Raw genomic sequence first — 13,288 nt, forward strand, 5'->3', positions numbered from 1 at the left:
AAATAAATATTTTAGTATAGGGAGAGAATATGACTACTCAAATTATACTTACTTTGTTTCGTTTTACTTGATCTTTGTTGAATTGATATTTTTTTAAGAAAATATTTATTAGAGATTTATTTTTTCAAACTAGTCTTATTAATTATGTTTGTAAATCTAAATTTGAGGATTATACGTTTTATATATCATTTAATGATAGGAGTGGTATTAGAAGAAGAGCTTCTCTAGATTTTATAAATTGAATAACTATTTTTAATAAAGGGTCAAGTAAAACGGAACGGGGGGAGTAGTAAGAAGTACATCAATGATTTGTCATACGAAGGCAGCTCAATGCACTAAGCTTCCGTTATCCGCATAGTTCGGAATTGTTCCGATCAATCACTTTAATTTTATACAATCTACAAGTAAATTTATAGTAGAAGGTTATTTTTTAAGCGATTAAATTCACTTATTATCGGTAATTATCTTTACTTATAATAATTAAAAAAAAAGTGACCCAGTAATGTAGGACTCGTTTGGTACGAGAGATAAAGAATAGTTAATCTTGAGTTTAATTTTAGAATGAGTTTATCTTATGCTTGATTAGAATAAAATTATAACTTATCCCGAGATTATAATATTATAACTTTTATCCCACATTAAAAGTGATATAATAATCTCAAAATAAGTTATTCCACGATAACTCGTTCTCAACCAAACGAACCCCAAGTCTACTGGCAGTGTACCTATGAGTATAAATTGACCTGTTGTGGACTGTTATTTGCCTGTGTTACTAAAACTGACTTGATAAAAAAAAAAGGTTTTAGATTGTTATAGTACACATAAACTCATATTGAGTAAGGACAGAAACAAGTATAATAGTAGCCATTCACTTTGTTTTCCCATACTTACTCATGTTCCTTTTTACTACTAATATATCAATATCACTATTGTCACTATGTAGCAGAGTGAACCAGAACACTTTTTTGCCTTGCTCTTCTCCATACTTTGTACCTTTCTGGTCACCAAAACAACTTCTATAGTAGTTGGTTTACCTCTTCCTCTTTCTCTTCTTTCTTTTTATGTATACAAGTATCATGCTGAGTAATGATGAATAACAATCAGTTCAAGAAATGATGAGTTTGTCAGAGCATTTTCCTTTGTGGTCATTTGGGGTCTTTTTCTTCCTTCTTTTGTGTCCTTCATTTGGTCTCAACATAGATGGTGCTCTTTTGTTGTCTTTCAAATACTCTATTCTTGATGACCCTTTATCAGTTCTTGATAATTGGGACTATAATGATGCAACCCCATGTTTGTGGAATGGTGTCACTTGTGCACCAGACATGTTTAGAGTTGCAAGTTTAGTACTCCCAAATTCTAAGCTTGTTGGTTCTGTTCCAGAAGAGTTGGGCTTCATTCAACACCTTCATACTATTGATCTTTCTGATAACTTCTTGAATGGAACACTTCCTGTTTCACTTCTCAATGCTTCTGAACTTCAAGTACTTTCGCTGTCAAACAATGCCATTACTGGTGTACTTCCAGAGTCTGTTGGAGAGTTAAAGAGCCTAAAGGTTCTAAATCTCTCTGTCAATGCATTGGTTGGAAATCTTCCACAAAAGCTGAGTTCTTTGCAGAATCTAGCAGTTGTTTCTTTAAGGAACAACCATTTTTCTGGCACAGTACCAAGTGGATTTCAGTTTGTTGAAGTGTTGGATCTTTCTTCCAACTTGTTGAATGGAACATTGCCTGATGACTTTGGTGGTGATAGCTTGAAATACTTGAACCTTTCTTCAAACAAGCTCTCAGGCTTAGTGTCACCACAATTTGCCCAGAAAATACCAGCTAATGCTACAATTGATCTTTCTTTCAATAGCCTCACAGGTGCAATCCCAGAGTCAATAGCCTTATCAAACCAGAAAACTGAGTTCTTCGCAGGAAACACAGATCTTTGTGGCAAACCACTCAAGAAACTGTGCACAATCCCTTCAACACTTTCATCTCCACCGAATATCTCAACTAATCCTCCAGCGATTGCAGCCATACCAAAAGAAATTAACTCAACCCCACTTCAAGATTCTGATGGTACAGCAGAAACTGCAGCTCAGAATCAACAACAACATGGGCTTAAACCAGGTACCATAGTGGGAATCATAGTTGGTGACTTAGCTGGTGTTGGAGTTCTTGCTGTTGTCTTTCTTTATGTCTACAAATTAAAGAAGAAAAAAGCAAGTGAGTCAACCATAGAAAGCTCAATTCACAAAGACCAAAAATACAACAAAACACCAGAACCACCAGTAGTACTAGTTGTAAAGGAAAAAGATACTACTACTACTACTACTACAAGAAGTTCAAGTTTTCCTAGTTGGCCATGCTTGACTACAAATCAAGAAAGTTCATCAGATACCGATGACAGCAAAAATCAAGAAAGCGAAGACCAAATTGAGTATGAAACAGAACAAAAGAATGACAAAAACAAGAAACCAGAAAGGTCATTTGTGATGGTAGATGGTGAAACAGAACTAGAGCTAGAGACTTTATTGAAAGCTTCAGCTTATATTTTGGGGTCAAGTGGAGCTAGCATAGTTTACAAAGCTGTATTAGAAGATGGTACTGCATTTGCTGTTAGGAGAATTGGTGAAAGTGGCGTTGAAAAATTGAAGGATTTTGAGCAACAAATTAAAGCTATTAACAAGCTAAGGCATCCAAATCTTGTTCGTGTTAGAGGATTTTATTGGGGAGATGATGAGAAATTGGTCATCTATGACTATGTTACTAATGGAAGCTTAGCCAATATTGGTTACAGTAAGTTCTTTTTCTTTCATTTCCATTCTCTTTATTTCTTCATTAGATTACTTGATGAAATTTTGCAGAGATTGTGTTTCGTACGAAGGAAATTAATAGTTTTTAAAAAATAAATATGCATGGTTTCCACTTAAAAATCATTTCATATCACAATTACCCCCAAAATTTCTGATTATTCAAAATAGAGTCTAATTATATATTCATAGCTACAATTTTGATAAATCTTTTCTGTCCTTATCGACATAATTACCCGAAAATATTCTGACTGTTTAAGTGCATCTATCTTTCATTTAATGTCACTGGTATATTTGCTGTAACATTCCCTGATTTGGCACTTAAAGCAAACACTAAAGACTATAGTTTAGAGGTAGTAATAAATACTGGAGTATTAAGTGTACTGTCTTTGTCATTAGAAAAACAGAGTTTTTTAGTTTTAGTGTACATATACTATATATGCATAGGCATGGATTTTCGTTACTGATTTTGCAGACTATACTTCATATGTGATTGTGTTTGAGGCTCCCAATGGTCCTCCATGTGACTTTGTCACGATCCGTGAAAGTCCCCTAACTATACTACAATACATATAATACGCCAAAATACATGTGCACCCTACTACGATACTCAAACATTGTACCACAAACGGTCGCTCTTAACAAAATTAGGGGTATATATACTATTAATATGAACACTCATGTTAGCTGATTTTTAGAAATTAATTAGACATATTCACACTCAGATAAAAGGGCATGGACATCGCAAATTAGGATAGAAATTTAGTAGAGAATTGCAGGGTCGGATTAGGCTTGATACTAATTCGTTATGTAATGCATTCCTTATTATTTACTATATGTCCTCTTAGATTCTATATTTCTTTCCTACTGATTTTGATATGTGATACTTGAGTCGAGGGAGATCTCTCGAAACAAAGACCCAACCTATAGGATTACATTGGGTATGTTTTCATTGTATATAGTTGGACATATCGCACTTCAATTTTTTAGTATTTGCTAAACATTATTATTGTTCAACATTTTCAGGAAAAGTTGGTTCCTCTCCTTACCATTTATCATATGAAGTCCGGCTCAAGATAGCAAAAGGAATTGCAAGAGGATTGACCTACATCCACGAAAAGAAACACGTACATGGCAATATTAAACCTAGTAACATTCTCTTTACACCTGATATGGAGCCTATAATAAGTGACCTTGGGCTGCATGGGCTAATGCATGGTAAAAATACATGCAAACCGGACAATTCGGCCCGGCATTTCGGTAGCAAGCGGTCCACGTCCTCCCGGGACGGTTTAAATGATCAGCCGGTTCATCACGGAAGCCCTTACATTGCGCCGGCTGGGTTCGTGGGGTGCACGTCCCCCTACCACGCACCGGAGTCGTTGGAGAGCCTCAAGCCTAGTCCAAAATGGGATGTTTACTCATTTGGGATTGTGCTGCTTGAGCTTCTAACCGGGAAAGTGTTTTCGGACCGGGAGTTGAGCCAGTGGACCACCGGTTCAGTAGATGATGATGTGAACTGGGTTTTGAGGATGGCCGATGTGGCGATAAGAGCTGACGTGGAGAGCAGGGAAGAGACCACGGTGTCATTGTTTAAGTTAGGGTTTAGTTGTGCATCATTGAATCCAACAAAAAGGCCTACAATGAAAGATGTCCTTCATGTGCTTGACAAAGTACCAGGTTATTCACATTACTAATCATTATGTTGGGACCAAGAAAAGCTATAAAGTAGTTGTTATAATTTGGGGTTGGGTGCATGTATAAAGTGTTGTTGGCTGTAGGTATCTCTCTTTAATTTGTTCTTCTTTTGACTTGGAAAGAGTTTTGCTACATAAAGAGGAGAAGAACCGTTGTGTTGTAACTGATGAAAGTGCTGTAAGTTTGACAAATTGATCAAGAGTGTATTTATTTGAGTTTAACTTCTAAATATTGTTAGAGGAACTACTTTACTAGTTTACACCAATGATAACTAAAGGTCATTATTATTATAGAAATCAACAACCTAAGGTATTAAGAGTTTCGAATCCAACTTCAAATCTTGAATTCGTCCGTATATCTCTGTTTATGACAGGTTAAATTGCAGCAGACCCTGATTTACTTGTGAGATATCTTTGTTGTTAAGTATCGTTTATTGAGAAAGGTAAAAAGGAGAGTTGCTTAAATTGAGCTGTTGGAATATAGCCAAAGTGGTGCGTTGATTTGCTTTAGTGGTCAAAAAGGTGAGCTAATCAATTCACTACTTGAGTAATCAAGGCTCCATCGTAGCCTTTCTTTTCTCTTTTTGGCTTTGGCAAATTAAAATATTTTTATGTATTTGATATTCTCATACTTTGTATAAACTAATACTAAAAGATATAGGAAATAACTTCCAATATAATATGCAATGTCACTTTTTTTTTCTCAAAAAGATTAAAAAAAAAAAATGCACAAAGGCACTTTTCTCGTCACAAAAAGAACAACTCTATTTATTAACTTCTAAAAAGCTTTCTCAAAAAACTCATATACTTCGTTTCAATGAAATTTTATACGAGAGTTGTTCTTCACTAAATAACAATAATGTCTAGTTGTATACATGGACTATTCCATAGGTATCAGATACCTGCTATCTCTTACCAGTATGGATATGATAATTTCGCGCGCCAAAGTTAGCTGAATAACATCAATTGTTGATGGTCTATGTTGGCATGAACTAAAGTAGCAACTCCAGATAATAGTACCAGTTTTTTTTCCTCCAACTGCTTTGACATGTCAGTAGACGTAGGAAAGTGTAAATATTAGCAAAAGCAAGTTTATAATGTTGAGTGAATGAGCACTTGCACATTGTAAGCAGAAACAAATTTTTACAAGGTTTAAGAAAGGGAAAATTCTGCCGTAAATAGAGTTTCTATTGACAAATTGATAATAATATTCGTCTAGATGAATAAGGATACAACAATATACCCTTTAGATACATAAAACAGGAAGATAAAGAAATAATCAGTTCTTTGATGCAGACTGGAAGATGAAGACCGCGGTCAGAACTCCCACCAATGCAGTGACTGCCAATGCTACTGTAGGTAAGGGCCCTGAGATCCCGAAATTCTGGAAAAAAAAAATAGAATCAACTTTAACAACTAATCATGTAGTTGCTCATCAAACAGTCAATCATAGTATTAAAATGACACAATGAAACATGAGACAGATAAAACAAACTCCTACATAGAGATAAATAAACAAACTAGAGAACATTCAGCATCATAACCCGAAAGCAGAAACTCAAATACATGGGTCTGCTGAACTCAGTTACTATGATGTTTGAGTGTACTCTAATTTTCAACTTTTGCAACATGACAGTCTAATGTCTTTGGATGCATGAGGGGAGCTTCTTTTTTTTTTGAAAAAAAAAAACATTTTGCGTTTAGATGGAGAGTATATCAAACATCATGTTTTCAATCTACAGATAACTGACATTAGGATGAGTTGTAATTTCGTAAGAGCTGAAATATCAAAGTACATGCACAATGTAATCCGTTCTGCTGCAATTGTTATTGGTCAAATGTGATATAATATATGCATGAAAAAGATGAGAATAAGTGCTCTACCTCCAGAAGTCCTTTGCCTGTAGCTATTTCTACACTAATAGCAGCTGCAAAACCAACCATGGCAGATCGACCAAGCCATATGTCCAAACTACTTCCTTCCTTGGAACTCTGCTCGCATCGTATGGAAACTGATGCTGCATTCCTTGGAACAGCTTTTATCTGAGAATAACTGTTCCTGGTCACTGCCAATTGAGGATCAGTTCCTAACCATTAGCTCAGGGACTCTCAAATTTAAAATGGCTCCAAATATACATAGAAATATAGCATACCAAAGAACTCTGCCAGGCCACACCACCACTTAAAACATATAGTAAAAGAACAGAAAAAAGATGCAACCATCCAGCTCGAACACCAGTACAAAGATAACTTGCAATGTAAATGGCTCCAACTATACATAGAACTATAGCATACCCAAATCACTCTGCCCAGGCCACACCACCACACAAAAACTATAAAAGAAAAGAAAAGATGCAAGCATTATGCTTGAACACCAAGAATAAAGAAAACTTGCATTCTTCCCCGCGTGCTTTTAAGGTGTGACCGACGTGATAAACTGCACGTATCTGTTTGGTTATTAAGTTGTAATTAATTTATATAAATATTGAGGCCAAAATCTATTATATCAAAGTCTCTCTAATTAAATGGTTAAGTAACTACTCATATGATGGAACTTGATACAAAAGACTTTCATGGATAACTAGTCTACTCTCCCTAAAGAAAGGATAATGTTCTCTATAAATGTCAACTAAAGAAAAAGGAGAGGGAGGGAGAAAGATGAGTTTTGTCTCCGAATCATCGACTGCAAAGATACCAGAGTTGATCAACCGCACAAGAATAGTAATCTATGTTGCTCGAACTCTTCAAAAATGCCGATGGGCGTATGTCGGGTTCTCCAAAAGCAGTGCATTCTTGGAGGATCTATCATGGATACAACATATTATTTGGAGAATCTGAGCAACGTAGAATCATAATAGATTTGGATATGTGTTCACTGATTAAATGTTCTACCACACATATTTCTGAGTGTCATAAGTTCCACGATCTTAAAGTCATGATAGGATTGTGCTAGATTTCTTAACATTTGTTATTCATAATTGATGAAATCCCTTGGTTCATGCTAAGCCCAAATAGTCCTCTTCGTTTGAAAGCACGTGAAATTCATATATAGTCATGATACGCCGAAGACCATGGATACAGATATACAAAGACTGAAGGCAAATAAAGAAAAAGGAAAAGGGACAAATATACCCTCGAAGTATGATAAATGGTACGAACATACCCTCCGTCATACTTTGGGTACACAGATGCCCCTACCATTAATGAAATGGTACATATATGCCTCTCAAGTAGAGGCATATGTGTATCCAAAGTATGACGGAAGATATATACGTACCATTTATCATAGTTCGAGGGTATATTTGTTCCTTTCCCGTAAAGAAAATGACAACAAATGATGCATATTCTCAGGGTTATTAATTTAAAAAGCTAGCGTCTAGTACTTTCATCCATCTTTATTTATTATAAATAATTAAGTAGAGGATAAATTTATCTTCAGAACTCTAGATAACTCCCAGAAACTATGAACCTGAAAAGATAAAAGAATCTATATATAGTCTATTAAGACCTAAATAACATGGTCAACATAAAATTGTCTAAAAGTTGTATTTTTAAGTCAGCTAATTTAGAACATCTTGAAACCCTTTCATTCTGACCTATATAGAGAGAAATTACAAGGAAAAAATAACATAGGCATACACCTTAACTTATTACTATATTTAAAAAAATCCCCACCCTTACAAAGTAATTACAAAAATCGCAACTAATAATGTATCTTCGTTTGATGCATCGGAAGCTAATTACTCCGTCCGTCTCAAATTACCCATCCCAAATTGAGATGACACAACTATTAAGAAAACAATGATTGATAATGTAACTTTACCATTTTGCCCCTATTAATTGTGTCATGTTGTTAGTTCCTATATTGATGGAGTCATTATATGGATGATACCAAAACACTTTTTGCATGGATGATTAGGGATTGCAACATTTTTCAGGATTTGATAATTCAATGCTAGTAACAAGGAATAATCAATTACTAAGGGTATAAAGGGGGAAAAAATTGTCTCGTCTTCGTCTTGATTAATGAAAAAAGACAAGTAAAATGAGAAATCAAATTAGGAAATTTGGGACGGAGGGAGTATGTATTTGAACAGACCCAAAATTGGAAAAAATGTATCGGGAGCTAACTATGTATCTTTAAAAAAAAAAAAAGTATCTTCGTTTGATGTATCAGGAGCTAATTATGTATCTCAACAGATCCAAAACTGAGATTTTCAGTAATTACGTAAAATGTCTGGAATTATAACTGTCGGGATTTATGTTGTTCACCAAATTACAATGCATCAATTGATTATATATAACCCCAAAAAGAAAGAAGAAAGAAAAAGGGAAGGTGTGCTTACAGAGGGGAGAACCAGTTGCAAAAGCAGACCTAAATTGAGTACAAGTTGAACCTCTACTAGAAGAAAGGCTTACTGGATATGACATAACACCATCTGCACCCAAAAAAAAAAAAAGAAAAAAGAAAAGTTATTGTAAATTCTTTCGGTCTTAGAAACAAAAAGGGAAGAAATTATTAACAGAATTACCATAAATTGAAGTGCAGAGAGAGCTGGAAATTTGAACTACAGCCATATCTGGTGGGAATTATGAAAACTGGACCTCTCAATTTCTATCTATCTTTCTAAAAAAATAGTGTTTCTAATTATCTGACACGTGTCGTCTTCTGAGATGTTATGTGCATCTTTGAGCTTTGGTTAAGTTTATTTTGGGCCTTCCGGGTTTAAGCATCCTTTGTTATTGGGCTATGCAAAATCCATACAAGAGTTGTTATTACCTATAGTCATTATCCAAAGCACTGAATTTGTTAAATTCAAAAAAGTAATATAATACAAAATTCTTTTATTTATTAGTATTTTTTAAGAATGTGTCAAATCAAATATGAACGAAGGTAGAAGCTGTTGAAATATACAATGAAGTAAAGAAGGGCTGCTATATTTGTCTGGATTAGATCAAATATTTGTTAAATACATTTGTTGATACGAAATCTAATTGGGTTTATAAACAATGACAAACTGCTTAGGTACCAATACCAACCTCCATTCAATTACACTAATATTTTTTAGCTGTCCAACTTGTTGCAAATTAAATGACCTAACATAGATACCCTTTCTGTTCAGGTAAGAGAATAATCAGAGCAACAAACAACTATCCAATAACTTTATGTACTTTCAACATAAATGGCAAACAAAATTGAGTTAATGTCAATATAATTAGTACCTATTTTTTAAAAAAACAAAACTAGCAGCTCAGTTTTGACTTGAATTTGCCATATTATATCTCTCTCTGGTCTATTCCAAATGTTTAACTGGATAAATTTGGTTCAAAATGTATATCGTTCTAGAAAATTAAGAATAAATTAATTTCTTCTTATTTTTTCAATTCTAATATCACTAAAGTATTTTGATTTGCCATAGGGATTAGTATTAGGGTTAAAGTTAAAAGTTCTATTACATCACATAAGTGTAATTTGAAAGTTTACTTTTTGGGAAAAAATAAACTATTTCGAGTGGGAAAGTGAGCCAAATGATACCTTTTGTCAGTTGAATAACAAAAGTACTGATTGCATTAAAAAAAGACACAAATTTGCAATAACAAAAAAAAGAGAAAGAAATTTATAATAATTCATAAATAAAAGATAAGTTGATGAAGGGAAGTAGAAAACTAGATTAAACAAAACCGGATCACTTCCTAAATGAGCTTTTCGAAATACAAACGGAAAAGAAAAATCCTTTTTTTTTTTTCCTATTCAGTGTTCGGTATCCGCATCAATATCCGCATTAGAGTCCAACTGATTCGGATTTTGCATCGAGTAGGACACCATTCGGGAGTATTGCTCCCTACCAAAAAAAATTTTATATTTAAGACTCGAAACCGAGACCTTTGATTAAGGGAGAAACATTCTCATCCATTGCACTACATCCTTTAGTGGCAAGAAAAATCCCTTCACCAAAAGATTAATTGAATTACGAGTCCTTTTACTTCTTATATAAATAGATAAAGTCTCATTTGGACTAATTTACTTTTATTTATAGACCCATATAAACCTTTTATTTATAGACCCATATAAACCTTTATTTCACCATTAAGGATTATTTGGTGTGAGGCAAAGGAATAGTGTCGAAATAAAATGAGATACTTTCTCCGTTTCAAAACGAATAACCTATTTTGACTTGACACAAAATTTAAGAAAATACAAAAGACTTTGAATCTTGTGGCCTTAAATTAAAATTGTGTCAAATGTTTCAAAATCTTGTGGTGCTAAACATGTCATGTGGAAAGTTGAAAGTAAAGTATTACCAAAAAATAAAAGAAAAAGAATCATTCTTTTTTAAACGGACTAAAAAAAATAGATCATTCTTTTTTAAACAGAGAAAGTATTATTTTATCTCATATTTAGTCGGAGATATTAGTCAATACGAAAATAACTTATCCACCATTTACACCATAATGATAAAATAAATTATCCTAAATAATCTCAAATAACTAATACCAAAATAACTATTTCCCAACAACACAACAATTTTCAACAGCCAAGCCATTATAGATATAGAATGCAAATTTTGGCACTGAAATTGCCAAGATTATCATAGTACTATACACTATACAAATGAGCATAACAAAATACCAAAATGGGATTTTTCTTATCTAAAGAATATAATAATACTCCAACTATTACAATATGAAAACCAAAAAAAATCTCAGAAACATGGACTGACACAACTAAGACTTTGGTTTCCCACCATAAGCTTGCTGACAAATCGACGTAGGTTTCTGTGATTTTAAGCAAAGTTGCGAAGATATCGGACATTTTTGTAAACAATTATCCCCTAAACTCCCCGTCACGGACGTTTGCCGCCCGAAAAATCCCGCCGGCGGCGACCCATTCAAGAAATTCCCGTCAAGATACAGCCTATTCAACGTTGCCTTTCTACTGTATTGCCATGGAATTGGCCCACGAAACTTGTTGTACCTCAAAGACAACGAAGACAATCGAGGAAAAACCGCGAGATTTACAGGTAAATTTCCTTCGAGTTTGTTGAAACCCAAATCAACAGCGACGAGGTCACTGTTTGAACTTACCACCGCTGAGATCTGGACAAGTGTAAAGCTGTTATTCGCCATGTCAACTTGTTGTAGTGCCGGTAACTGAAAGAACCAAGGTTCAATAGTTCCAGACAAAAAGTTTTCACTTAGCTCCACAACTTCCAGCTGATTTAACCCATAAAAAGAAGACTTTAAAAGTGACCCAGATAACATGTTTCCCTTTGCTGCAAGTTCTAGTAGATTCGGAGGCAATTTTGGTAGTGAACCAGTAAGCTTATTGTAACTGACATCAAATCTTCTCAAGCTAGTTAACTTATTCATCGAATTTGGTAGCCCAGAGATCGAATTATGAGCAAGATCAAGTGATACTAAAGAACTCAGGAAAGTGACTGATGGCGGTACCGAACCAGAAAATGAATTGAGACGAAGAACCAGGTTCTTGAGATTAGGCAAAGAAGACAAAGACGAAGGAATTGGTCCATAGAAATTGTTGTTCTGAAGATCAAGAGTAACGAGCTGAGTTAACTTAGAAATTAATGGAGTAAGTGTCCCTGCATAACCAGCAGGATCAAGAGTAAGTTCAGTGACTCTGTTACCAGAACTACAAGAAAGTCCACAAGTAAAATGGGTGACACGAGGAACAGCACAAGGATCGGTGGTGAAATTCCAAGAACCTAAACAAGAATATGAAGGGATAGATGAAGGTTTAATGGCAGCTTTAAAAGCTTGAAGGGCAAGGATGTCTGAAGATGGAGGAATTGATTGAACTGATGAAACTGAATAAAGAAAGAGAAAGAAGAAAATAAAGGTGATTGATTTTGACATATTTGAAAATGGCTACAATATGATCAAAGATTTTGGGTTTTGTAATGGAGGGTTCTGGTGGTTTAGGCAACTGTGGGGTCTGTTGGAAGTCCACTGATGATATCTTTGTATCATTTGCTGGAGAGCAGTATATACATATATATATATATAGAGAGAGAGAGAGAGAGAGAGAGGATTAGGATTAGCAAAGCTATGATTTGTTTTGAGTGGTGATTAATCAAAATAGTGCACTTATTATATACGTATTGGATTTGCTGTTATATGGTTTAGTTTAGGGGCTATACATTATAGGGTTGGTGAGCAGGTGCTTGCTAAACAATTAGGAATGATAAAATTATTCAGCGCGCGTCCCTATGATTATAAGATCATTGTTAACAAGAATAAGACAACTCATATGTTTGGCACAAAATAAGAATAGGCTTATTTCAAAAATTTGAGTTTTGAGATATATTAAGCGTTACATATATCATAAGACTATGTATTTGTTCGCTTTACAAAAAATAGTGATTTTTGAACTATTTTGTGCATATGTCAAATATTTTATCAATTATTTTGATGATATTATCTTATAAATACATGTATCGGGTAATTCTATACGGTAAAGAGAAAACAGTAGGTACGTAGAGGTGGAGAATGGAAAATTGTTAGGTGAGGGATGATTATGCATTTGAAGAATGAATTAGGTGAGTGGGAAGAATATGATGGTCTGGCGAATCGCCCATATGTAGACGGTGCATTATTGTTTCCATAAAGTTTAACAACATTTTTATCTCTGCAATTCTTCTATTCATCAAAGCCAAAGGTGCATCTTTTAGGAACATGGGCGTTTGGTCAGTTGTGTAGAAATTATTTTCGGAAAAACTTAATGAAAAACTTTTGATAACTACCTTATAATGACCCTTTTTAATGATTATACAT

At 34.3% G+C, this 13,288-nt stretch overlaps 3 protein-coding genes across 3 annotated transcripts; 1 reads left to right on the top strand and 2 right to left on the bottom strand.

Moving 5' to 3' along the window:
- Nucleotides 1-762: 762 nt before the first annotated feature.
- On the top strand, nt 763-4,725 carry LOC107840231 (probable LRR receptor-like serine/threonine-protein kinase At4g37250). The gene is made up of 2 exons (XM_016684029.2): nt 763-2,784; nt 3,825-4,725. The coding sequence occupies exons 1-2, from the start codon at nt 1,113-1,115 to the stop codon at nt 4,493-4,495; spliced, it is 2,343 nt and encodes a 780-aa protein (XP_016539515.1). The 5' UTR covers nt 763-1,112; the 3' UTR covers nt 4,496-4,725.
- An 870-nt stretch (nt 4,726-5,595) lies between these two features.
- On the bottom strand, nt 5,596-9,313 carry LOC107840232 (stress enhanced protein 1, chloroplastic). The gene is made up of 4 exons (XM_016684031.2): nt 9,028-9,313; nt 8,842-8,934; nt 6,380-6,561; nt 5,596-5,879 (listed from the first exon to the last, which is right to left on the bottom strand). Exons 1-4 carry the CDS (start codon nt 9,071-9,073, stop codon nt 5,775-5,777), a joined length of 426 nt encoding a protein of 141 aa, XP_016539517.1. The 5' UTR covers nt 9,074-9,313; the 3' UTR covers nt 5,596-5,774.
- Nucleotides 9,314-11,048: 1,735 nt separating this feature from the next.
- LOC107840233 (leucine-rich repeat receptor-like protein kinase PEPR2) lies at nt 11,049-12,741 on the bottom strand. The gene has a single exon (XM_016684032.2). It carries the CDS (start codon nt 12,368-12,370, stop codon nt 11,222-11,224), a length of 1,149 nt encoding a protein of 382 aa, XP_016539518.1. The 5' UTR covers nt 12,371-12,741; the 3' UTR covers nt 11,049-11,221.
- Nucleotides 12,742-13,288: the final 547 nt, after the last annotated feature.

Source organism: Capsicum annuum, chromosome 8 (assembly GCF_002878395.1).
Source record: "Capsicum annuum cultivar UCD-10X-F1 chromosome 8, UCD10Xv1.1, whole genome shotgun sequence".
Taxonomy (NCBI): domain Eukaryota; kingdom Viridiplantae; phylum Streptophyta; class Magnoliopsida; order Solanales; family Solanaceae; genus Capsicum; species Capsicum annuum.

What these genes read in the sequence shown, in the direction of transcription:
- LOC107840231 (XM_016684029.2), top strand. Translation starts at nt 1,113, where the DNA reads ATGATGAGTTTGTCAGAGCATTTTCCTTTGTGGTCATTTGGGGTCTTT. An exon ending in CTTAGCCAATATTGGTTACA is followed by an intron (nt 2,785 to 3,824) that starts GTAAGTTCTTTT and finishes CAACATTTTCAG; the next exon opens with GAAAAGTTGGTTCCTCTCCT.
- LOC107840233 (XM_016684032.2), bottom strand. Translation starts at nt 12,370, where the DNA reads ATGTCAAAATCAATCACCTTTATTTTCTTCTTTCTCTTTCTTTATTCA.
- LOC107840232 (XM_016684031.2), bottom strand. Translation starts at nt 9,073, where the DNA reads ATGGCTGTAGTTCAAATTTCCAGCTCTCTCTGCACTTCAATTTATG. An exon ending in TCTCTGCACTTCAATTTATG is followed by an intron (nt 8,935 to 9,027) that starts GTAATTCTGTTA and finishes TTTTGGGTGCAG; the next exon opens with ATGGTGTTATGTCATATCCA. An exon ending in TGCAACTGGTTCTCCCCTCT is followed by an intron (nt 6,562 to 8,841) that starts GTAAGCACACCT and finishes CTCAATTGGCAG; the next exon opens with TGACCAGGAACAGTTATTCT.